This window comes from Hemiscyllium ocellatum, chromosome 5 (genome assembly GCF_020745735.1).
Source record: "Hemiscyllium ocellatum isolate sHemOce1 chromosome 5, sHemOce1.pat.X.cur, whole genome shotgun sequence".
NCBI lineage: Eukaryota > Metazoa > Chordata > Chondrichthyes > Orectolobiformes > Hemiscylliidae > Hemiscyllium > Hemiscyllium ocellatum.
This window is the reverse complement of record NC_083405.1, coordinates 137,916,401-137,941,531: the sequence shown is the minus strand read 5'-3', so window position 1 is coordinate 137,941,531 and position 25,131 is coordinate 137,916,401. Positions and strand designations below refer to the sequence as shown.

The 25,131-nt window shown below is 45.1% G+C and overlaps 1 protein-coding gene across 3 annotated transcripts in view; it reads right to left on the bottom strand.

Moving 5' to 3' along the window:
- Positions 1 to 1,720: 1,720 nt before the first annotated feature.
- Positions 1,721 to 25,131, bottom strand: part of zgc:86598 (STKc_CK2_alpha domain-containing protein) — an 84,158-nt gene continuing 60,747 nt past the window's right edge. For all 3 annotated transcript variants that reach the window (XM_060825671.1, XM_060825673.1, XM_060825672.1), the window contains exons 9-13: positions 18,954 to 19,055; positions 16,744 to 16,844; positions 12,639 to 12,787; positions 6,067 to 6,156; positions 1,721 to 2,508 (exon numbers count right to left, since the gene is read on the bottom strand). In XM_060825671.1, the coding sequence (XP_060681654.1) occupies positions 2,393 to 2,508; positions 6,067 to 6,156; positions 12,639 to 12,787; positions 16,744 to 16,844; positions 18,954 to 19,055 (558 nt within the window). In that variant the 3' untranslated portion in view covers positions 1,721 to 2,392. The remainder of the gene's footprint in view (positions 2,509 to 6,066; positions 6,157 to 12,638; positions 12,788 to 16,743; positions 16,845 to 18,953; positions 19,056 to 25,131) is intronic.

Sequence of the window (25,131 nt, the reverse complement as noted above, 5' to 3'; positions counted from 1 at the left end):
TTCTCTATTCCTGAGATGCTGCCTGGCCTGCTGTGCTTTAACCAGCAACACATTTGCAGCTGTGATCTCCAGCATCTGCAGACCTCATTTTTTACTCGAAGATTTTAACCTACTGTGAATCCTCTTACAAGGATGCCTTCCTTGAAGAAGCTCTCTTCCTCCCTCTACAAGGATTTCAGTGAGTCCCTCTCTCACTGCACCCCCCAGGTCATCTCCTCTGCACAGAAACTCTTCAGCCACGTTCTCAAACAGACTCGTTACCACAGCCACATCTCCTTCCTCAGCCTAACCTGCAATCCTCTTCCTGACCTCTCCGCCCCCACCCCACTCCGACCTATCACCCTCACCTTGACCTCCTTCCACCTATCCCACCTCCATCGCCCCTCCCCCTAGTCCCTCCTCCCTACCTTTTATCTTAGCCTGCTTGGCTCTCTCTCTCTTATTCCTGATGAAGGGCTTATGCTCGAAACGTCGAATTCTCTATTCCTGAGATGCTGCCTGGCCTGCTGTGCTTTGACCAGCAACACATTTGCAGATGCAATCTCTTGTCCACAATTTCCTTGATGCTTACAGTTGTGGAGAAGTGTTAAACAGGCATCAGAGAGACAGTCCATGAGTATCTGCAGCCAAATGTTTGTACAGGCAATTAACACCGTGCCATCAGTGTTCACTGATCAGGAGGTTTCTGATTTCACCTTCAGTCCTGATAGATTGTGGAGCTTGCCATTTAGCCGAGTGTGAACGTGACTCCTAACGCACCCGCAAAGAAGCAGGGAGAGGAGTAGCTGCTAGGACACGGCCTGAGTTTAAGGCAAAGTTAAACACAAATGGAGAAAAGGAACAGGAGTATACGTTGGTAGGGTGAGATGGATTAGGGTGGCAGAAGGCTTTGAGACATGAATAGCAGCACAGACTAGTTGGGTCAAATTAACCATTGCTGCTATTAACACAATGTGAAATGTGTGCACGCTTCTGAGCAACCCTCCTATTTTGAAGACCAAACGGTCTACTCCTGTTCCCATTTTCTGTTTGTGTATTTGTTTTATTAGTTGGTGTGATATTTTCACCAATTCAGAGGACATCCAAAAAGAAAGTTCTCTTCATTAAAGGGGCTCTATAAATTTGTATTTCGTAAACCAATTACATGGTCTCGGACACCCTCCCTCAAAACCTGTTCCCTTCAGCTGAATCAGTCTAACAAAGTTCTACGTTGTGTGAAGGAACAACAGAGTAGATAGGATGAAAAGCCTTTCCTTTTCCAAACTCAAGGATGAGTGTTGCTTCAACAAATTTTAAAAAGCTCCACCCCACCCAGGACAAAGCCACCTGCTTCATTCACATCCCATCCATCACCATCCATGTTTGCTCACTTATCCACCAACACACAGTAGCAGCAGTGTGTACCATATACTTCAGAAATTCAACAGCTCCTTCCAAACACACAACCTCCACCATCCAGAAGGACAACGGCAGCAGATACCACCCCCTACAAGCTCCCTTCAAAGTCATGTAACACCTTGATGTAGAAATATATTGCCATTCCTTCACTGTTGCTGTGTCAAAATCCTAGAATTCCCTAATGAACTGCAGTGTGGGGCTACCTACTAAACACCTTCTCCAGGGCAGTTACAAACGGGCAATCGATGCTGATGCAGATAATAATGCCCACAACATCCTGTAAAAGAGCAAATTAAAATAAAAACAGTTCACAGCAACATGATATCAGAAAAATGTATTCCTTTTATTATCATCGTCTTGAGATTGGTAAGAGGTGCTGGTAGAGGGAAGGGTTCTCATTATAACACTTAAAGGAGTTTAAATACCATGAAGCTCGTGTGTAAATCCCCCTCACTGATCCTCTCAGAGTGGGGGTGGGGGGTGGGGGGAGTAAAGTCTCAACTAATGTCTAGTCCTGCTCAAGCATCAGTTTCAGTAAGCGCACCGATAGTTTCAGGGCTGGGTTGTAACGAACATATAAAATAAACCTTTTTTTTTGTTTTTTTTTTCTCCATAGCGCTCTGCAATAACAGAGGCTGGGTATTCTAAAAACCTAGTGTCACAAAAAGAGAGCCGCTACATTGCTGACCGTGACAGGACAGGACAGGAGGTCTCTGCAGTCCAGCAGTTAATTACACAGAAAACCAATGCCATTAACAGTCTGCAAACCTAAATAGTATTCATTTTGCAGGTGTTTGTCATTTTGTTTTTGCACTGAACAAAAATGAATGTGTTAAGGATCCACAAACGATTGGAGCAGAGTCTCTGGCCTGCCTCCTGGCTCCTCCAGGAAATGCACAGACCAGGAGGAGGAGGAGGAGGGAGGAGGGGTTACGGTGATGGTGTGGCAAGGCCCTCAGTGCTTCAGGCAAAGTCAAGAGCCAGGCATCAAGGGTCAAGGCTGTGCTCCGGCTGCAGCAGGAACTGGTGGCCCCAAAGTGCTGGGTGAAGACATGACTGGCGATCCAGCAAGAGGACCCAATGGCTGTGAGGTGGGCATCGAGATTATACCTGCAGGAAGGGGAACGGGGGTAGCAGAGGACAGGAAAAAAAGGCAGTTAGGCTATGGACAAGAATCACAGCAACCTTCAGAGCTCTCAGAACCCAGTTGGGCAGAACCTGGCAACACATTCAACTTCTAGCATAGACACAGGTTGGCAAGAGCAGCGGGGTCATTGTTGAAGGTGGTGAGCGTGGCTGGGCTGTTGGTGGGCACAGCGAGAGTGGTGGGGGCGTCACGGAGGGTGGCCAGGCTGTCCGTGAGAGCAGTGTGTCTGTCCGTGAGCGCAGAGGCTGTCGGTGAGTGTGGTGAGAGCAGCACGGCTGTCGGTGAGAGCGGCAGGGATGTTGTGAGCCCACAGGGATGTCGGTGAATGCAGGGAGAGCAGTGGGTCTGTCCGTGAGCGCAGAGGCTGTCAGTGAGAGCGGCAGGGATGTTGTGAGCCCACAGGGATGTCGGTGAACACGGAGAGCAGTGGGTCTGTCCGTGAGCGCAAAGGCTGTCGGTGAGAGCGGCAGGGATGTTGTGAGCCCACAGGGATGTCGGTGAACACAGGGAGAGCAGTGGGTCTGTCCGTGAGCGCAGAGGCTGTCGGTGAGAGCGGCAGGGATGCTGTGAGCCCACAGAGATGTTGGTGAACGCAGGGAGAGCAGTGGGTCTGTCCGTGAGCGCAGAGGCTGTCGGTGAGAGCGGCAGGGATGTTGTGAGCCCACAGGGATGTCGGTGAACACGGAGAGCAGTGGGTCTGTCCGTGAGCGCAGAGGCTGTCGGTGAGAGTGGCAGGGATGCTGTGAGCCCACAGGGATGTCGGTGAACACGGAGAGCAGTGGGTCTGTCCGTGAGCGCAGAGGCTGTCAGTGAGAGCGGCAGGGATGTTGTGAGCCCACAGGGATGTCGGTGAACACGGAGAGCTGTGGGTCTGTCCATGAGCGCAGAGGCTGTCGGTGAGAGCGGCAGGGATGTTGTGAGCCCACAGGGATGTCGGTGAACACAGGGAGAGCAGTGGGTCTGTCGAGGATGTGAGTGCAGTGATGCTGTTGGCGAGCATGGATGAGTAGTCTGTCTGTTGGCGAGCAAGGCTATTGTGGCGGGTCTGTCGGCGAGAGGGACAGGTCTGTTGGTGAACACAGTGGTTTTATTGTAAACGTGGTGATGATTGCAGGGTCATAGGTAAAAGCGATGAGAAGAACATGTTGAGAAGGAAAGGTTGGGGAATACATTTGCAGAAAGTATATTTTTTCTCTACGTGAGAATTAACAGGAATCTTTTGAAGGCTACTGATTTGGATGTGACCTTCCATCTTTTTCCTGCATGAGACATTTCTCTGGCAAGGACAAGGGCGGGAAGGCTGAGAGAACAGTGTTCACAAAGGCACCTTGAAATGCTCTGCAATCCTATAAATGTGACAGGTTCATGCAGCGACACAGACTGGACTGGCAATGAGTCAGGAGGAAACATTCTGAATGAACAAGTTATTTAAAAAGGGGTCAGAAAGAGACACTGGGAAAGGTGAAACCAATTAGTCTAATGTCATGAGTTAACATTTATCATGAACAACACACTAGCCAACTCTTTGCATTAATATGAACTGAACAGGGAGAAACAGCATGTATTACAAGGGCTGAATCATGTTGTTTAATGTTATGTTTGAGGAGGTCTTATTAGAATAAATAAGAAATAAAAGATCTCCACCCAGAGGAAGGTCGGTAACCAGAGGGAGAGGTTACACAACGGGCAAAAGAGCAACCAAGGGTCAGGAGAATTGTTTTTTGTGTGGTAGCAGGTTATTGTGATTTGGAAAGCACTGCCTGAAAGGGCACGGGAAGCTGCTCCAATAAAAACTTCCAACAGCGGAAACTGCAAATGGTTTTCCTGGAGAAGTATGAGCAAGGGATGCTGTAAGGAATGGGCAGGGGAGAGGGTTACATTGAATAGCTCTTTCTAACAGTCAGCAGACCCACTGCTTGCTTTAGAATCACTTATTAATTATTTGACAACTATTTGGAACTGGAAGCTTCTGTTGCTTTCAGATTGAAAGTAAATCGGAGAAATATTTTACAGATTAAAAACTAGAGACTGGTGAGAAATTTAAATTGAAAACTAATCAAATAATTTAGGGATGTCTGGCCAGGCCATGTGCTGTACTTGCGTGGTGTGGGAGCTGGTGAACTCCATTGTAGCTCACAGTGACTACATCTGCAGCAAGTGTTGGTTGTTTGAGGAACTCCAGCTCCAAGATGATGAGATGGAATCTGAGCTTTGAACACTGTGACACAGAGAGGGGGACAGTTGCCTGGGTGCTGTGTGTCAGGAGGCAGTCACCTTGAAGTTAAGTTCTTCACGTTTCAGCAGTGGTCAGGTACAGGAGAGTGTGACTGCAAGTGAGGCAGGTAGAGGGATTCAGGAGGTAGTGCTGAAGGAGCCTCAGCAGGTGAGGGAAAAGGACTGTACAGACTGGTCAAACTGAGCATGGCACTGGGGGACAGGAGGCCATTCATGTGGGGAGGGCTAAAAAAAAATGTGATAGTGGTAGGAAATTCGATAATTAGAGAGACGAAGAGCATCCTTTGTCAGTAGGATCGAGAGTCCCATATGGTGTCGTGCCTGACAAGGTATAGGATTTCTTCAACTGGCTTGAAAGGATATTGGAATGGGAGAGGAGGATTCAGATATTGTGGTCCACATTGGGACAAACAACATAGGCAAGAGTTTTGGTGTTATTAGGAATTCATTACAAAATTAAAGAACGGGCCTGAATGGTTGTAATCTCTGAATTCTTACCCAATCCAAGTGCAAATTGGCATAGAAACATCAAAATTAGGGAAGGAAAACATGGCTAAAGGTGTGGTGTGGGGTTTATCTTTGTGGGGCAGTGGCATCGATCTTGGGACAGGAGGAACTGAAAAATTGGGATGAGCTCCACCTAAACCAATCCGGTACCAATGTCAGAGCGGAAGGGGGCTAAATGGGGCCCTCTACCTGAGGAAGGATGAGATGGTGAAGGTGGGTTAAAAGATACTTTGCTTTTTTCAGACATGGCCAACTATAAGAGCACAAAGTTTTGCTCAAGCTGCAAGTAAGAAACAGTGGTTAGACCACAGCTGGAAAACTATGTACAGTGTTAATTAGATCAAAGATGTAGCCGTGGACGTGTGCACATCTGTAAGTGGATTTCGAGGATATTGCCAGAACAGAGAATTATAGTGATGAGGAAAGATTGGATTTGCTAAGTTGGTTTCTTTGGAACAGAGAGGGTTTTTACAGAATTGAAGGGTTTAGATAGAAAGTTTAGGAAAGTTTATTTCCATTAGTGGTGATGTCAATAACCAGAGTTCACAGATTTGAAGTCATTGGGAAGATGATTTGAGGGAATTGGTGGAGAAAATTCTCACCCAGAGGATGATGGAGATCTGAAAAGTGGTGGGAGCAGAAACACTCATCATCTTTACCATTTGCTTGGATCAGCACTCTAGGTGCTGTAATCTACAGTCCAAGAATTGGAAGGTAATGTCCCCAGAGCATTAGTCTGGTCCTTCCACGTTTCAAAGTCAACGGGTGAACTTGCTTACCTGACATCAGACTGGCAGAGCTGACCGGGGTGCTACTGGAGGACATACTTGCTGTGGAACCCATTCGCACCTGGTCTTTCACTACTGGATCTGTGGAGGAGACCGATTCAAATTAAACACAACTAACATTTTGTGTTGAATAGGAGCAGCAAAAGGTTGCTCACTCAGCACCTTTGAGCCTGCCCCTCCATTCAATGGGATCTTGACTGACCTACCTCTTGATTCTATCCACCTTCACACACAGTGAAGCAAACAACAAATCAGTCAATCTCAGTTTTTACACTGACTGTCAAACAGCCAGCCTCACTACTTTCTGGAGAGGGTTAAATGATAATGAATTAAAACAAAGAACTGTGTATTCTGCAAATATGAAACAAAAACTAAAGATGCTGAAAAAAACTCAGCAGGTCTAGCAGCATCTGTGGTGAGAAAGCAGAGTTAACATTGAATCCAGTGACCCTTCAGAACAGGAGTGATTTCAGTTTTTGGGAAAGAGTTAATGGAATTGTGTTTTACTCTGAATTTTATGCAAACATTATCAGGGTGTAAATGAGGAGGTCAACTGATGGTAAGCTGTTTAGGCCAATAGTGACTAGAGCTTAGAAGAATGAGAGGAGATCAAATTGATGTGTACAAGATGCTAAAGGGGATTGGCAAAGTAGACCAAGACGACAGTTCCTCATGTGGGGCTACCTAGAACAAGCTTTAGGATAGAGGGTAGCAGATACAAAACAGAGGAGAAGTGACTACTCTCAAAAAGGTCGTGAATCTGTGGAATTCACTACCATAGAACACAGTTGATACTTAACAAATGTAGTAAGTTGACAGGTTTTAAATTAGTCACAGGTTAAAGATTTATGAGGAGCAGACAATTTATGGGGAAATGGCAGGGAAATGGACAAGAGGAATGCCAGATCAGCCGTGTTCCTGCTGAATGCTGGAGTAGGCTTGAGGGACTGAACAGCCTACTCCTGTTCTCGTTTCTTGTGGCCTTATGGGAAATGAGTTGAGGCGGAGATGTGTTCAGGGAGGATCATATGAAATGGTAGAGCAAGCTTTGGGGACTGAACTGCCTACTTCTGCTCCCAGTTTTTACCTTATTATGATCAGGGATAATGTTGTACTAAACCAAACACTCCAGAGTTGTTTCCTTGCAGAAAGAGGCCATTCAGCCCAGGGTATCTGCTGGCTTTCCAAAATAAGCATTTCACCTAGTGCCTTTCTTCAGCTCTCCACTGAATATTCTCCTTTCTCTGATATTCATTCAACTCCTTTGTGAATGCCTCATTTGACCCTGCCATCACCACTCTCTCAGGCAGCATATGCACGATCCTCAGCACTATACAGGCAAAGAGGAAAAAACTGGAACAATTCAAAATGACGAGGTATGTTTGTGGAATGCATAAATTAACAACAAAGCAAAGACAGAGAATGCAGTTCATGGTTAGGCCATCTGCATTCCTCGGATTGGACACAGACTTTGGCAATCTACAGCTGGCATCTTAAAGCACTGGAGAACTACCAGCAACTGTGCATTCACCAAATCTAGTGACAAGAAAGATGCCCACCAGCAGCATGCTCTTTGAAGCTAATTCGCCCAGTACCAGTGCACAAATCACTCCAAACCAGCTCCCAGGCATGACCCGCTGCTCATCTGTCTGACACCAGATTCCTGAAGCAACTGCTCAACCCTGAATGTTAAGTCATGGCAGGAGCCTCTCAGGAGGACAGTGCGAATGCTTTAGAAATATTCCTGAAGAGGTCAACCACCTCACTGACTCCTCAGAGACCCTGGCTTCGGAGATCAAATGCAAGAATGTCTTGGGGTGCAAGGCCATAGCTCCCTGAAAATGGTAACACAAGTGGGTAAAGGTGGCATAAGGCACGGTTATCTTCATCAGTCAGGACACGGAGTATAGAAATTGGCAAGTCATATTGCAGCTGTACAAAACTTTGGTCATGTTACATTTGGAGTGTTGGGTGCAGTTCTGGTTGCCACATTATAGGAAGAATGTGGAGACTTTGGAGAGGGTGCAAAAGAGGTTTACCAGGACATTGCCAGGATTGGAGTGTATTAGCTAAAAGGAGAGGTTGGACAAACTTGCATTGCTTTTGCTAGAGCGTCGGAGACTGAGGAATGATCTGAAAGAAGTTTTTTAAATTATGAAGGCCATGGAAAAGACGGTTAGTTGGAGTCTATTTGAGGGGAAAAATTTAAAGGAGATGTGCGAGGAAAGTTTTTTTTAGTGCAGAGGATAGTAGGTGCCTGGAACACACTGCCAGGGATGTGATCGAAGCAGATATGTTAGCAAAGTTTGAGGCATTTGACAGACAAATGAATAGGCAGAGAATAGAGGGCTATGGACCACATGTAAGCAGATGGGATTAGCATCATGGTTGGCACAGACACGGTGGGCTAAAGGTTCTGCTTCTGTACTGCACAGTTCAATGTTGTAATAACAAAACTGGAAAAGGTTTGTTGGGAAGACAGTGAAAACATTCAGCAGGCATGTTTAGATTGGAAACTATGGTGTTGAGAGCGCGAGCACACAAACCACCAATCTACTCAAACACCACCTGCTCTACACAGAGCACAGTCTGCAGATCATACATTCGATTCCGCAACTTGAAAGGCCGCTTTTATTTTGCCAGACTGTAAATTATAACAATAAGAGAAGTTCCTGCATCAAACAAAATAAATTGTAGATGATGATATCTGCATCTCTGTTGATAAACTGTGTAAAAGGGTACAATATATAATGATTCAGATGAAGGAACGAGATGTAATATCACAAGCTTGCAGACAACACAAACCTGGGGTAGGAAGGTGAGCTGTCAGGAGGATGCAGAAATGCTTCAGTGTGATTTGGAGAAGCTGAGTGAGTGAGCAAATGCTTGGCAGATGCAGTACAATGTGGAGAAATGTGAGGTTATCTACTGTGATAGCAAAACCAGACAGGCTGATTATCTGAATTGTGAAAGATCAGGAAAAAGGGAGTGTGCAGTGAGACCTGTGCATCTTTGGACAATCAGTTATTGAAGGTAAACATGCAGGTGCAGTCACCAGTTTAGTCAGCAAATGGTATGTTGGTCTTCATAATGAGAGGATTCAAGTACAGGAGAGGGATGTCTTGCTGAGATGAAACAGGGCCTTGGTGAGACCACACCTGGAGAATTTTGGAAACACGTGGTGCTGGAAAAGCACAGCAGCTCAGGATGATGAAGGGCTTGTGCCCAGAATGTTGACTCCTCTACTCCTCAGATGCTGCCTGACCTGCTGTACTTTTCCAGTGCCACACTTTTCAACTCTGATCTCCAGCATCTGCAATCCTCACTTTCTCATCGAGTATTGCGTGCAGTTCTGATCTCCTTATCGGAGGACAGATGTTCTGGCTACGGAGGGGGTGAAGCAAATGTTCACCAAGCTCAATTCCTGGGACATTAGGACTTTGTTTATTGGAATTTACATGAATGAGGGGGAACTTCATAAAACTCTTGACAGGAAAGGTGTTCCCATGACCAGGGAGACCAGAATGAGAGTCACAGTCTAAGGATACAGGTTGGCCATTTAGGAATGAGATGATGAGAAATTTCTTGTGGGGTGCCTGTGGAATTCTCCTCCACAGAATGTAGTTAATTGTTAGAGCTAAAGGAAGAAAATGGAAACAGAGTACTGAGTAAGATTATCAGCCTTGATCACATTGTATGGTAGAGCAGGCTTGAAAGGCCAAATGGCCAACTCCTGCTCCTATTTTCTATGTCTTTGTGTGTCTGTAATTCTGAAGCTCAAAATTACACTGGTGTGACAGTCAGAATTATACAGCACCCTTCAATCCAACTCGTCCACACCGACCAGACATCTCAATTTAACCAAGTCCCGTTTGCCAGCACTTAGCCCATATTCCTCTAAACCTTTCCTGTTCATATACCATCCAGATGCCTTTTAAATGCTGCAGTTGTACCAGCTTCCACTCCTTTCTCTGGCAGCACATTCCATACACGCACCACCCTCTGTGTGAAAAAGTTGTCCCTCAGGTTCCTTTTAAATATCTTCCCTCTCACCTTAAACTTATGCCCTTCAGGTTTTCCTACTCTAGGAAAAAGACCTTTACTATTCACCCAATCCATGTCCCTCATGATTTTATAAACCTCTATAAGATCACTCCTCAGCCTCCGATGCTCCAGAGAAAATAGCCCCAGTCTCCCCAGTCTCTTCCAATAACTCAAATCCTCCAGTGCCAGCAAAATCCTTGTAAGTCTTTCCTGCGCCCTCTCAAATTTAACAACATTCTTCCTATAGAGGGGTGACCAGAATTGTAAGCAGTATTCTAAAAGTGGCCTCACCAATGTCCTGTATATGATATGCAACACGATATCCGGACCCCTATACTCGATGCTCTGACCAATAAAGGCAAACATGAAGATGCCTTCTTCACCACCCTGGCTACCTGCGACTCCACTTTTAAGGAACTATGCACCTAGACAGCTAGGTCTCTGTTTAGGGCCCTACCATTAACTGTATAACTCCTGCCCCGGTTTGCCTTACCAATCTGCAGCACCTCGCATTTATTTAGTATTGAATATTTTTATGACTGAGGCAGATAGATTTTTGACAAGCAAGGGCTGGGCAGGAATGTACAGTAATCAGATTAATCAGGATTGTGCTTAGTGGTGGAGCTCCATCAAGGGAACACACCTACTCCTGCTCCTAATTCTTACGTTCTCAATTGTCTGCTGATTTGGAAAGAATAATGAGCTGGATGGCCTTCACCCTGGTCCCAATTCTGTAGCTGAATAAATTCAAACCTGAGGTGGACAGACTTTTGACAGACAAAGGAGTGAAGGGCTGTGCTGGGCTGGAGGGGAGAGTTCAGACAAATGGGATCAGTCATGATCTTATTAAAAGGCTGAGCAGACAGTGCTGACTGATCTGCTCCTGCTGCCAGGATCGCTGTTTGTTACAGGTGTACTGGAGCGTGGCTATCAGTATGTATATGATTAAGTCATTCAAAGATGGCAGCACTAGTGATTAGTAAAGCACACAATATTCTAGACTTTATTGAAGGGGCACAGAATCCAAGGGCGAGGCAGCTTTATTAAATGTACATCAGAGACTGCTCAGGCCTCCGCTGGGTCCAGTGCTGGGTGCTGCACTTTAGAAAGGACATACATTTTGGAGAAGGAAGGAGCAGCGGAGATTCATGAAAACAGTTGCAGGGATGAGGAATTTCACTGATCAAGTTATATGGGAGCATTTCGGACTGTTGTTCTTGGAGAAATGGAGACTGAGGGAGATTTGATCAAAGTATCAAAATAATAACTGGCTGGGTAGGGTAGATTGGAGAGAAACGGTTCCCATTTGTGCAAAGATAGCAGAGGAAGGGACATAGGTTTAAAGTAATTGGTTAAAGAAAGCAAAAGCGACGTACCAAAGTTTTGTCACACTGAGTGAGGGAGGTCTGGAATGCTCTGCCTTTGAGAGTAGTACAAGCAGGTTCAATCCACACTTTCAACAATGGATTCAACAGGCCATGAGGAGATAACAGGAGACTGGCACTGAGTAAAACACTCGTTTGGAGAAATGGTGCATATACAACTGGCCTCCGTCTCTGATTCTGTGCACCTCCTCTCTGCTTGGAACTGCTTGCTTGTCTGTCAAACTTTAGTTCAATTCGAGAACACTTATTGAAACCAGAGAGTGCTTCCTGACCTCTGCCCTGGTCTCACAGCTGGCAAAATAAAGATAAACACCTGATACCTTTATCCATCAGGAAGACAGATTGCAGCATTAATCCTACCCAGTCACCACTGTGGACTGTGTCCCATCACACCCCCATCCTCCATCTCATCAATGCTCCTCATCGCCACCCATCACACAGACAGCTTAGAGTTACGGTCCCTTGATATTTTGTTTTCTGATATGGGGTCTCAGTCCAAGATCCATGTGCAGCAGCAACATACGCAACTGGAAGGAGAGGCTGGGAACACTGTCACCTCCGAGGACCCTCTGAGTTGCTGCACAGTTTAGGGAGAATGCTATCTGCTCTGAACAAGGATAAGACACTTCTATGCAATTTACTTAGTGCCACTTCTCCCTGGAACCTTGCACTTTGTTCTTTTTCAGATTATTATCCAATTTCCTCTGAAAACCTTGATCAAACCTGCTTCGCTGGCCTTAAAATCTGTGCTCTCTGATTCTCGATTGGCAGGTTGAGGTTGACAGACATTGGGACATGAAGGAATTGAACAGGGAAGTGGAGGTCAGGGTTGGAAATCACACATGCCCTTGCTGAATGATAGAGCAGATTGAAGGAATGGTACCGTCTTACCCTGCACCTTGTGATGCTTTACAATGCAACAAGGATTTATGAGGAGAACTGGGACCACTTTGAGACCCAAGCCAGCGACTAGCTACAAAACCACAGCGAGTGAATGTCAGACAGAGAGAGAGAGAAGACACACTGTTGTGGATTCCAGCTTTTTCTCATATGTTTTTCACAGACGCATAACGTTACTGCCCTCCCCACCTGCCCTGGCCCACTCAACCCTGTTAAGTCTTGGGGGTGACATACAGAAGTAGGGGTGTTCCATAGCCTCTCTCGCTGTAAGCCGTGCTTGGTGATCATAACGGAGTAACTTGTCCAAGAAGTCCAGGGCCTCGGAACTGACCAAGTGCTGGTTTTCACTGTGCACAAAACGCTCCCACCTCTTCCGGGAATGCCTGGAGATGGAAAGGAGATGACACAGGTTAACAGATGCTGGCAGAACAAGCTTGTGGAGGCAGACCTGTACTCTTGGGGTCATTTACACTGTGATTGAAGGTGCTATGTAAATTCAAGTTCCTTCTATGGCAGCCCTGACTCTGATTAAGACACCTGGGTTAAAACGTTCTACCTTGTTATGTCAGTTCTGTCTACCTCAAATCCAAGCTTTTGTGAGGAGCAGACACTGCAGCCAGCCTGCACAGAAGGTCACAGGAGCACCATGAGTGCACAGTCAGACCCCATGCATGGAGCTTTGTGGGGAACTGGTTAATTTATTTTTGATAGCATTATTACAGGGAGAACGCAACTGAGGGAGGTTATAGATAAAGTAGACAGTCAACAGCTATTCCTTAAGGCAGGGAAGTCTAAAACTGGAGGGTTTATCTTAAAACTAGGTTTAAGATAAGAGGGAGAATACAATAGGATTTAGGGGGCAATTTTTTTCACACAGAGGTGGTCAGTGTCTGGAACGGGCTGCCAGAGATAGTAATGGAGGTGAATACAATTTTACCATTGAAGAAACATTTAGACAGGTACATGGATGAGAGAGATATGGAGGGATATGGACTAAACGCAGACAAATGGGACTAGTTTAATTGAAAAACTGGGTGACCTGGGCACGTTGGGCCTGGTTCCAAGCTGTAGACCTCTCTGACCCTATACTACAGTGTTACCTTCGACCTGAACAGAAAGCCAGTTGCATCATCTCACCTGAAGGACAGAGTCTAAGCTTAAAGCTAGGAATGAGTGTTGTTCATAAACCACCTAATCCAGAGAAGAATGTGTCAAGACCTGAGTCAAGTTGACACACAGACTTGTTCATGAGGACTATTTGGAGGGTCAACGATTAGTTTAGTTCAAATATGCTCCCCCACCTTTAAGCTGGGTCAACACAGAGGGGCTGAACGGCTTTATCCCTGTGTTGTACACCAGGCCTGTTGTCTTGCTCACTCCTTGCACTTCTAACAGCTCAGCATCACCACCAAGAGGTGAACTGCAGCATTGTATCCATTTGCAACATAGCCACAATTTTTAGACCAAATATTCAGGCTATAAAGTAGGAGGTTGATTTAAACGTGAGAAATATTTTAAAGGTTTGAAATCTATAGTAGATCTAGGGAACTGCCAATAATGACACAGTCTCAGCAAGTCCCTGCTGTTCCAAGTCCCTCTTTCTAACTAACAAAGAACAGTGGATGCAGGAAATCTGAAACTAAAGCAGAAATTGCTGGAGAAACTCAGCAGCTCTGGCAGCATCAGTGGGGAGAAAGCAGTCAATGTTTCAGGTCCGGTGACCTTTCTACAAGGGAATGCTTGGAAGGGTCACTGGGCTCGAAATATTAACACTATTTCTCTCTCCACAGATCCTGCCAGACCTTCTGAGTTTGTCTAGCAATTTTGGTTTTAGCTATTTACTTCTGTCAGCTTAAAGGAGGCAAAAGTAATTGTGATAAAGACTTGCAAAACTGTCCTTGCCAACAGCTCCCCCAAAAGCAGCACACAAAACAAAAATTAAGGCAATATTGGGCCAAAAGGAGGGGGGCTGCTTATACTAAGGTCAATTACCACTTCAGAGTAGAAAAATGTGTTGCTGGAAAAGCACAGGTCAGGCAGCATCCAAGGAGCAGGAGAATCGATGTTTCGGGCATAAGCCCTTCTTCAGGGATGAGGAGGGTGTGCTAAGCAGGCTAAGATAAAAGGTAGGGGGGAGGGACTTAGGGGAGGGGCGTTGGGAATGCGATAGGTGGAAGGAGGTTAAGGTGAGGGGGTGGGGGTGGAAAGGTTGGGAAGAAGATTGCAGAGTATCCAGGAATGGAAGTTTAAACCAGAATTTCCTCTCCATCTCAATCCCATCCAGTATTCTCTGCTCACATAGCACACAAGGGGGAAAGTGCAATGCATGTATTGTGTTTTGCACAGAGGGTAGTGTGGGGCCCAGAAAGGGCTGCCAGGGGAGGTGATAAAGCAGATCCAATAGCAATGTTTAAAGGGTATTTCAATAGATGCATAACAGGCAGCAATTACAGAACCACATGCAGGCAGACGAGGTTAGTTTAAAATGGCATCATGGTGGGCCGAAGGACCTGTCCCTGTGCTTTTCTATGTTCTGTATGGACAGGAGGAAGGATTAGGACCAGGGGATGATGCTGTTCCTGCTCAGTCCAGATAACTGCATGTGACCAGCCTCCAGTAGGTGATGGGGATGGAGGGGTGGACGTGAGGATCTAAAATCTGGATTTAGGCTGTTGTCAGGAGCAACCATTTCATGCATGATTTTACCAAGTATAATATGGCTTCTTAATTCAAATAACATAAAATAATACAACAAAATGGCTTCTCTGAAAACTGCATTCCTGAACGAATTGAAAGAGATGAGCAAACAATGCCCTGTTCATAGTATAAGTTAACTAACCAAGATAGGACATTATTAAAGTATTCAAAATTGGCCTTGGAAACCAGGCGACAAGAGATAAAGACATAAAAACAATTTATTCCCAGGAAATATCATTGGCATAATTTTGTCTATTTGTCATATCATTTCATTTTATTGGATTAATTTTGCAATTAAGGCTGTTCCATTTGTTAAGAGACCTATAAAAGTTGTCTGTGTTTTAAGCTAATTGTGCAGCTTTTCCCAGAGTTCACAGAGGTGCGTAACACCTGTGTTGCTGGATAACCTAAACCTGGCGTCATAGTAAATTGTTAAATCTTGCTGATAGTATTAGACCGAGCTGCTAGTGTTTATTTGACTGATCGTGGAACCGAGAGGCCCTTCCTGGAGGGGGGCAAGAGGACAGATTTACAGAGGAACCAGGCTTGTTTAGTTTGAAGTCGGAGACAGGTGTGAGATGGGGGAGGAGGTGTGCTTCGCCACAATTTCTGCCAACAACACAAGGAGACAAGGTAAGCCCCTGTAAACGCCCCTTCACTTTCCTCCATTGACCCCTCCTTGTGGTCTTTCCCCCCTCCCAACTCCATCACTTCTTTCAGCTTTATGAACATCTTGTGTATATTTAAGTCGGGAGTGTCTTGCTAAATCTATGCAGGCTACTAGTCAGACCATAGCAGGAATCCTGGAAACGGTTTTGGGCTTTTTATCGAAGAAACGATGTACTGGCATTAGAGGCAGTCTGGAGCAGGTTTGCTTGGTTGATCCCAGAAGCCTGAGAGATGACCTTATACAAACAAAATAAAGTTAAGGGACTTGACAGGGTAGATGTGGAGAGGATTCTGAGAAAGGGTCACCAGACCTGAAACGCTAACTCTGATTTTTCTCCACAGATACCTCCAGACCTGCTGAGCTTTTCCAGCAACTTCTGTTTTTGTTTCTGATTTCCAGTATATCTGGTTCTTCCAGTTTTTACTTAGATGTGGAGAGGTTGCTTCCCTTTGTGTGACAGTCTAGGATCCAAGGCCATCATCTCAGAATAAGGGGTCAGATGAGTTGGATCCCAATGAAAGCAGTTGCTTCGGTATTGAGGGGTGATAATTGACCGAGGAGGTTGCCAATGGGATTTCCAGTAACAGCAGGAGGGTTACGCAACGAAGGCCAGCTCAGCAGACGAGAGGAAATGAGCTGGGCTTTTCTGCACTGGATAAACATGTAGGAATGGGATAAACCTGGGTTCTGAACCCAAGTCCTTTCGCAACGTAGAATACCTTGCTGAGGGCATTCGGACTGCCTGGACAAAATGAAACTCTCCCCACAACCCAACACCATCTAAACAGGACAATCAGTGAGAGAAGGATGTGGGATTGAGCCCCAGTCTGGAAGCATGTTCTTCTCTACACTGACATCCTGAAGATGTTGCAGCGGATGAGGATGAGCAAGGGGCTCCATTCCCTCAGAAACATTTTTCTGTAGCCCAGCCCAACACTTTTCACAGAGTGAACAAAAACCGCAAGTACTCACCTGCCCAAGATGTCATTGAAGCGTGGGTCTAGTTCGATGTTGTATTTATCAATGTAATCGTACAAATCTTCTGTGCCCAGCACCTTTGCAATTCTTACCAGCTGGAAACATGTCAACAACACATTAATGGCTGTATTGGGCAGCATTTTTAAATCTAAGAGTGTATTGCTGGAAAAGCACAGCCTGTCAGGCAGCATCTGAGGAGCAGGAGAGTCGACGTTTCAGGCATAAGCCCTTCATCAGACAGGATCTTATGCCTGAAATGTCAAATCTCCTGCTCCTCGGATGCTGCCTGACCTGCTGTGCTTTTCCAACACCACATACTCGACTCAGTGTGATCTCCAGCATTCGCAATCCTCACTTTCTCATATTTAAGTCTGCAAACAACAGGAATGTAGGAGAACAGTGAGGAGCTCGGAAACCGGCTTCACCGGGACACAGGCACAATTTGATACAGCAACATGTACAATATCACATTTTGATTGGAAGAATGAGGAAAGCCAACATAAACTAAAAGGTACAGCTAGAGCAGAAACAGAAAGTCTGGGGGTGTATGTAGACATGTTCTGAAGGTGAAAAAGCATATTACTAATAAAAAGATATTTGAGATTCTTGTCTTTATTAATGAGTATAATTGTCAGGAATCAAAATAAATTTATAAAAATAGAAACCCTACAGTATGAAAGCAAACAATTCATCCCATTCAGTTCACACTGATGCTCTGAAGAGCATCCCACCCAGAGCCATGCCCTCTACTTTATCACACTGCATTACCTATGGCCATTCCACTTAATCTGCACATCTTTGTACTGTGGGAGGAAATCAGAGCACCTGGAGGCAGCCTACACAAACACTGAGCCACCGTGCCACCCATACACATCACTGGTTAACTCCCAGTTGGAGAATCATGTCCAATCCAGACACTGCACTTTAGGAAGGATATTCAGGATCTTGTACACATTGCCCACTTCCTCAACTCTCATCCTGCAACTTTCAGAAGGTTGTGCACAGATTACCCCAGGGATGAGGGACTTCACGTGGAGGGGCCAGATAAGCTAGGATTGTTCTCCTCAGAAATGGCTGCTTATGTGGAGACTGGACAGAGAGGTGCTCTAAACTATGGAAAATTTTGAAATGTTTCCTGTGACAAAAGGTCAGTAAGTCAAGGACACAGACTTAAGGTAAATGGTAATAGAGCTCAAGGGTACATGACAAAATTTTTTTGATAAATGCAGTGGATTGTTATGATCCGGAATCCATTTCCTGAGAGGGTGGTGAAACCAAATCAGACAATAACTCGTGAAAGAAAATCAATAACTATCCGAAGGGAGACAGTTGCCTAGTTACAGGGATGATGGGGAGTTACTGGTGTTGGACTGGGGTGAACAAGGTCAGAAGTCACACAACACCAGGTTATAGTCAAACAGGTTTATTTGAAATCACAAGCTTTCGGAGCACTGCCCCTTCAACAGGTGAAGTGCAGGGAAGCATGCACAAAGTGATTTCAAATAAACCTGTTGGACTATAACCTGGTGTCATGTGACTTCTGAGCGAGTTACAGGGGATGAGCTAGCATAAACATGATGGGTTGAATGGCCTGCTCCAATAAGTGTATTGTTCTACGGTGCATCTGTCATTTTAGGTGAATTAAAGGCATTGGGAATAATAAAAGATATGTTTTGCTGACTGTGTGGGCTGGGAGGCGTGCACATGTGACAACAGTAAGATAGGAGGAGGAGGAGGAGGAGGAGGAGGAGGAGGGGTTACTTGTTCAAACAGCATCCAGGACTAAGACAGAGAATGATAGAGATGCACTGCCTATACAGCTGTGCAACTCCTCGATTTTCATCTTTTACACAACTGTCCAGCAAGCCTCCAATTACTAGCATCGCAAAACACAGAGCAATAATGAACCACAGGAGGCCGAGGGAGGCTAATCATACAGGGGCCCAGAGGTCAGTGAGCAACTGTTTCCTTACTAAATAAAAACAGAAAGAACTGCGGATACTGGAAACCAAACAAAAACAGGAATTGCCTTTCCAGCAATTTTGGTTTGTGTTAGCTCTGTTTCCCTTCCTGCTAGTTAATTTCATTGGAAAATAGGCAGGTGGTGGGCAGAGTTGTAGCTTTGAGGTAAACAGACTGTTAGTTTTGGGCACAGAGCTCTCTCTGCAGCTGGTTTGATGGAACATAGAATGATGGAATGTCACCTGATCGTAGTTGTCATGCCCATGGAAAAAGGGCTCCTTTCTGAAGATCATGCTGGCTAACATACAGCCCAAACTCCACATGTCTAGACTGTAGTCATACATCTGAGAAAGAACAAGAGGGTTAATCGGTTAACACAGCATTCACTGCACTACAGTAACAACTTTACAATCAACTGGAATTAGCTTATTTTCTCCAACTGTCGAGCTTCAAATAATGATCCGATTCCCTTTGGAAAGGCCTGACCAAATCTGCTTGGTTCTTTCATCAGTTACATCAAATGTGTATGCCATTTCATCATAGAGAACTCAAGTATGACTAAAAAAAAACACATTTCATCAAAGCTAAATGCACTGTCTTGCATTTATCAAGATAATTATTAAGAAATAAGACCATAAGACATTGGAGTGGAAGTAAGGCCATTCGGCCCATCGAGTTCACTCCGCCATTCAATCATGGCTGATGGGCATTTCAACTCCACTTACCAGCATTCTCCCCGTAGCCCTTAATTCCTCGAGACAACAAGAATCTATCAATCTCTGCCTTGAAGACATTTAGCGTCCCAGCCTCCACTGCACTCCGTGGCAATGAATTCCACAGGCCCACCACCCTCTGGCTGAAGAAATGTCTCCGCATTTCTGTTCTGAATTGACCCCCTCTAATTCTAAGGCTGTGTCCACGGGTCCTAGTCTCCTCGCCTAATGGAAACAATTTCCTAACGTTCACTCTTTCCAAGCCATGTATTATCTTGTACGTCTCTATTAAGTCTCCCCTTAATCTTCTAAACTCCAATGAGTACAATCCCAGAATCCTCAGCCGTTCCTCACATGTTAGACCTGCCATTCCAGGGATCATCCGTGTGAATCTCCGCTGGACACGTTCCAGTGCCAGTATGTCCTTCCTGAGGTGTGGGGACCAAAACTGGACACAGTACTCCAAATGGGGCCTAACCAGAGCTTTATAAAGTCTCAGTAGCACATCTTTGCTTTTATATTCCAACCCTCTTGAGACAAGTGACAACATTGCATTCGCTTTCTTAATCACGGACTCAACCTGCAAGTTTACCTTTAGAGAATCCTTGACAAGCACTCCCAGATCCCTCTGTACTTTGGCTTTACTAATTTTCTCACCATTTAGAAAGTAGTCTATGCTTTTATTCTTTTTGCCAAAATGCAAATACTAAAGGGCAAACACGTTTGTATTGTATGAGAGGAATGGGCTGATTGTTTGCCAAGTAAAATTTGTTCGGTAAAGGTATCACCATGGCAAAGGTACCAGTTTGTTGATGACTGACAGTTAACTGCAAGACTTTTGTTTTAAATTTTAAACCAGGCAGGTTGACTTGGGCTGGTCAAAGCATGGCCTTGAGAAATGAACCAGGGAATGGCTATAACCTATTTTATTGAGTTGAAACAGGCTCCGTGCATGTATATGCTCTTTCAAGATATAAAGAACAGAGCCCATGTATGAATACAGGTACACACTGAGCTCAATAGCTCAACCTTAAATTAGCTATGTAATTTTTTAGCATATTCAAGATTAAACCTGTGCCATCTTGTTCTCAATTCTTCTACAAATGAAAACAGTTGTTTTTTCCCCTCATTTACTCTGCCCAGGCCTTTCAAGGATTTTTGAACACTAACACATCTCCTCAGCCTTCTTTTCTCCACCAAAGGAGAACCGACCCAACTTCTCTCATCTACCCATATAAGTGAACACTCTCACTGCCTAAACAGTGAGCAAGGAAGGCTGATAACTTAGGGGGGAGGCAATGCCCTAGCGTTATTATCGCTGGACTGTTAATCCAGACCAAGGGAATGTCTGTGAGTGGAATTTGAATGCAATAAAAATTGGGAATTTCGAGTTGAATGACGACTATGTATGAGGACCATGAATCCATTGTCAATTATCGGAAAACCCCATCTGGTTCAGTAACATCCTTTGGGGAAGAAAACTGCCATCCTTACCTGGCCTGGCCTACAAGTGACTCCAGACCCACAGTAATGTGGCTGACTCTTAACTGCCCCCTGGGTAATTAGGGATGGGCAGTACCTGCTGGCCTGGCCTGGCCAGTTACACCCTCATCCTATAAATGATTTTTAAAAAACATAAAAAAAGCAACAACTGCATTCTTCAGTAGTCACCCATGGTAATCAAACTGGCTGTTCGGAATTGAGAGATCGCATTTAACAACTGTGAGAGCTGAGGAAATATCCAAGTGAAAGTGGGTGGGAGGACAGGTCTGGCCTGTGCTACCAGATCCCCATCATCAGGGTAACAGTTTATACATAACACATCAGGTGCCACCCAGTGATGTCTCTCGGGAACCATTGCTGTTGTGACTCAGTGTGTTGCTGTTGGGAAAGCACCGATTTATGGATTGCAGGGCCTGACATGTGGGCACTTCTGCACATGAATGGGATGCTCATGTGATTGCTTAGAATCAACAGGTTAATTTGTTTTCAAAAAAAAGGTGACTTTGTAAAGCAGTTTCCTGCAAAGTTTTCAAAGAACTAGAAATGGGTGCAAATGTGTCACTTTGATATTGAGCAAACAAGCTGGAAAACATCAAATGGCTCAATGCTGTCACCGACAGCCCCCACTTTAAGTACTGCGTGTTTTTCCCCTCAGCTATACACCCAGAAAGCATGGATAGTGGTTAGAGAAGTTTGCAAGAATGCAGTCATGTCTCTTTAGACTGCAAGACTCGGAGCTTGGACCTGGAAGTGTCTCTCTCTCTCTCTCTCCCCCTCTGTGAAGGTGCTGGGGGAAAGAAACCTGAAATAATTCCAAACATCAAGTCTCCTGACTGTTTCTCAGCTGGATCTGAAATACAATCTGAAGATTTTCCATTACCTTGTAAATGCCAGCAATCTGATCCCATTGACAGAAACCCAAAGGTACTGAGAAGTAAATTTAATTTTTGTCATCTGAATTCAGCCCTGACCTACAGTGGTGTATCTTTTCCCCCTTTCTTGCTGAATTTATTCCCACACTCAATACTTCTGCAGTAGTGTTTGCCTTTGAGTGTGAATGGGTTTGTATTTGGAATTAAAGGGGATAGTTTAATTTGCATTGTATTTGTTGAGCGGTTTGCCACTTGTTTAGAGAATACATTTGCCTGAAATAAACATGCTTTGTTTGAATTTACTGAAAAGCTTGGTCAAAATTTCTGTTGTTTTATTTAACCGTGATAGACATAAATTAACCAGTTTACGTGACTGAATGAGACATTTACACATTTAGTACAGAGTGTGGAATAGGGGGGCCTGATTTCCAGCATACTCCTCTCAGGTTGAAAACACTGCTTAATCCAACACATGACTTCAACTTCAACAGGAAGTATTGTTAAAAGCTTGGTTACTGGCTGTAACTCAGTGCTGAACACTTTTGTCTCAGACTGAAATAATGCTTTTTAGCACAGGAAGACAGTAAGTCTCACTTCAGAAGCTTTTCAAAAAAATTAAGTTGCGATCAAGAAGTGATACCGAATGAGAAGGCGTGGAATCTGTGTGGGTAGAGGTGAGGAACCACAAAAGGAAAAAAAGACACTTGTGTACAGGTCTCCAGACAACAGGATGTGGGGCAGAAAATAAATCAGGAGAGACATGTACGAAAGGCATTATCAGAATGATCACGTGGGAATTCAATATGCAGGTGGATTGAGAAAAGCAGGTTGGTAGTAGATCTTAAGAAACAATGGCACAGTGGCTCAGTGGTTAGCACTGCTGCCTCACAGCACCGCTGCCTCACAGCACCAGGGACCCGGTTCGATTCCAGCCTCAGGCCACTCTCTGTGTGGAGTTTGTACGTTCTCCCAGTGTCTGCGTGGGCTTCCTCTGGGCTCCGGTTTCCTCTCTCAGTCCAAAGATGTGCAGATGAGGTGAATTGCCCATGCTAAATTGCCCATAGTGTTCAGGGATGTGTAGGTTAGGTGCATTAATCAGGGGTAAATGTAAAATAATAGAGTAGGGGAATAGGTCTGAGTGGCATACTCTTCGGAGGGTTGGTGTGAACTTGTTGGGCTGAAAGGCCTGTTTCCACACTGTAGGGATTCTATGATAAAAGGAATTTGTGGAATGTCTAACAGATGGCTTTTGGAGCAGCTTGTGGTAGAACCCACTAGGGAACAGGCAATTCTGGATCAGGTGATGTGTAATGAGGCAGCTGAGAGGAGAGAGCTTAAGGTAAAGGAACCTTTAGGGGACAGTGCGCAGAATATGACAGAATTCACCCTGAAGTTTGACAGCGAAAGGCTAGAATCCGATGTGACAGTATTACAACTGAGTAAAGGTACAGGTTGTTCTGCCATAATATGACAGCTGTGTTCCTCTACAGTTGAAAAATGTGATGCTGGAAAATCACAGCAGGCCAGGCAGCATCTGAGGAGCAGGAGAATCGACGTTTTGGGCATAAGCCTCCAGCGTCACTTTCTCCTATGTGTTCCTCTCCAACCTTGCGCTATCGATAATTGCACTGTTGAAGATTGCTAATAGAAAATTACTATACCCATTCAGTACAAAGTTAGTGTGACCCAAACAGTGTCTGCAATTCGTCAATCATGTTATAGCCAATTTGTGCTGACAAGACGCACATTATAGCAGAACAACCTGTAACTAGAAAGACGAGGGAGGAGCTGGCCAGGGTTGCTAGGGTGGTTGGGGGGGGGGGGGGGGGGAGGAGAGAGAAGAATGTTGGGGGGTTGGCTAGCAGGAAGACAGCCGAGCAACAATGGCATGAGTTTCTGGGAGTAATTCAGGAAGCACAGCAGAAATGCATCCCAACAAAGAAGCAGCATACTGAGGGAGGACAAGGTTACACAGAACATAGAACAATACAGCACAGAACAGGCCCTTCGGCCCACGATGTTGTGCCGAACATTTGTCCTAGCTTAAGCACTTATCCATGTACCTATCCAATTACCGCTTAAAGGCCACCAATGATTCTGACTGCCACTCCCACATGCAGCGCATTCCATGCCCCCACCACTCTCTGGGTAAAGAACCCACCCCTGACATCCCCCCTATACCTTCCACCCTTCACCTTAAATTTATGTCCCCTTGTAACACTCTGTTGTACCCGGGGAAAAAGTCTCTGACTGTCTACTCTATCTTTTCCCCTGATCATCTTATAAATCTCTATCAAGTCACCCCTCATCCTTCGCCGTTCCAATGAGAAAAGGCCTAGCACTCTCAACCTATCCTCGGACGACATATTCTCCATTCCAAACAACAGCCTGGTAAATCTCCTCTGCACCCTCTCCAAAGCTTCCACATCTTTCCTAAAGTGAGGCGACCAGAACTACACACAGTACTCCAAATGTGGCCTTACCAAGGTCCTGTACAGCTGCAACATCACCTCACGACTCTTGAATTCAATCCCTCTGCTAATGAACGCTAATACACCATAGGTCTTCTTACAAGCTCTATCCACCTGAGTGGCAACTTTCAAAGAGCAATGAACATAGACCCCAAAATCCCTCTGCTCCTCCACCTTACTAAGAACCCTACCGTTAACCCTGTATTCCACATTCTTACTTGTCCTTCCAAAATGGACAACCTCACACTTGACAGGGTTGAATTCCATCTGCCACTCCTCAGCCCAGCTCTGCTTCATATCTAAGTCCCTTTGCAGCTGACAACAGCCCTCCTCACTATCCACAACTCCACCAATCTTCGTATCGTCTGCAAATTTACCGACCCATCCTTCGACTCCCTCTTCCAAGTCATTAATAAAAATTACAAACAGCAGAGGACCCAGAACTGATCCCTGTGAAACTCCATTTGTAACTGGGCTCCAGGCTGAATATTTACCATCTACCACCACTCTCTGACTTCGACCGGTTAGCCAGTTCTCTATCCAATTGGCCAAATTTCCCACTATCCCATGCCTCCTGACTTTCTGCATAAGCCTACCGTGGGGAACCTTATCAAATGCCTTACTAAAATCCATGTACACTACATCCACTGCTCTACCCTCATCCACATGCTTGGTCACCTCCTCAAACAATTCAATAAGACTTGTAAGGCAAGACCTACCCCTCACAAATCCGTGCTGGCTGTCCCTAATCAAGCAGTGTCTTTCCAGATACTCATAAATCCTATCCCTCAGTACCCTTTCCATTACTTTGCCTACCACCGAAGTAAGACTAACTGGCCTGTAATTCCGGGGTTATCCCTA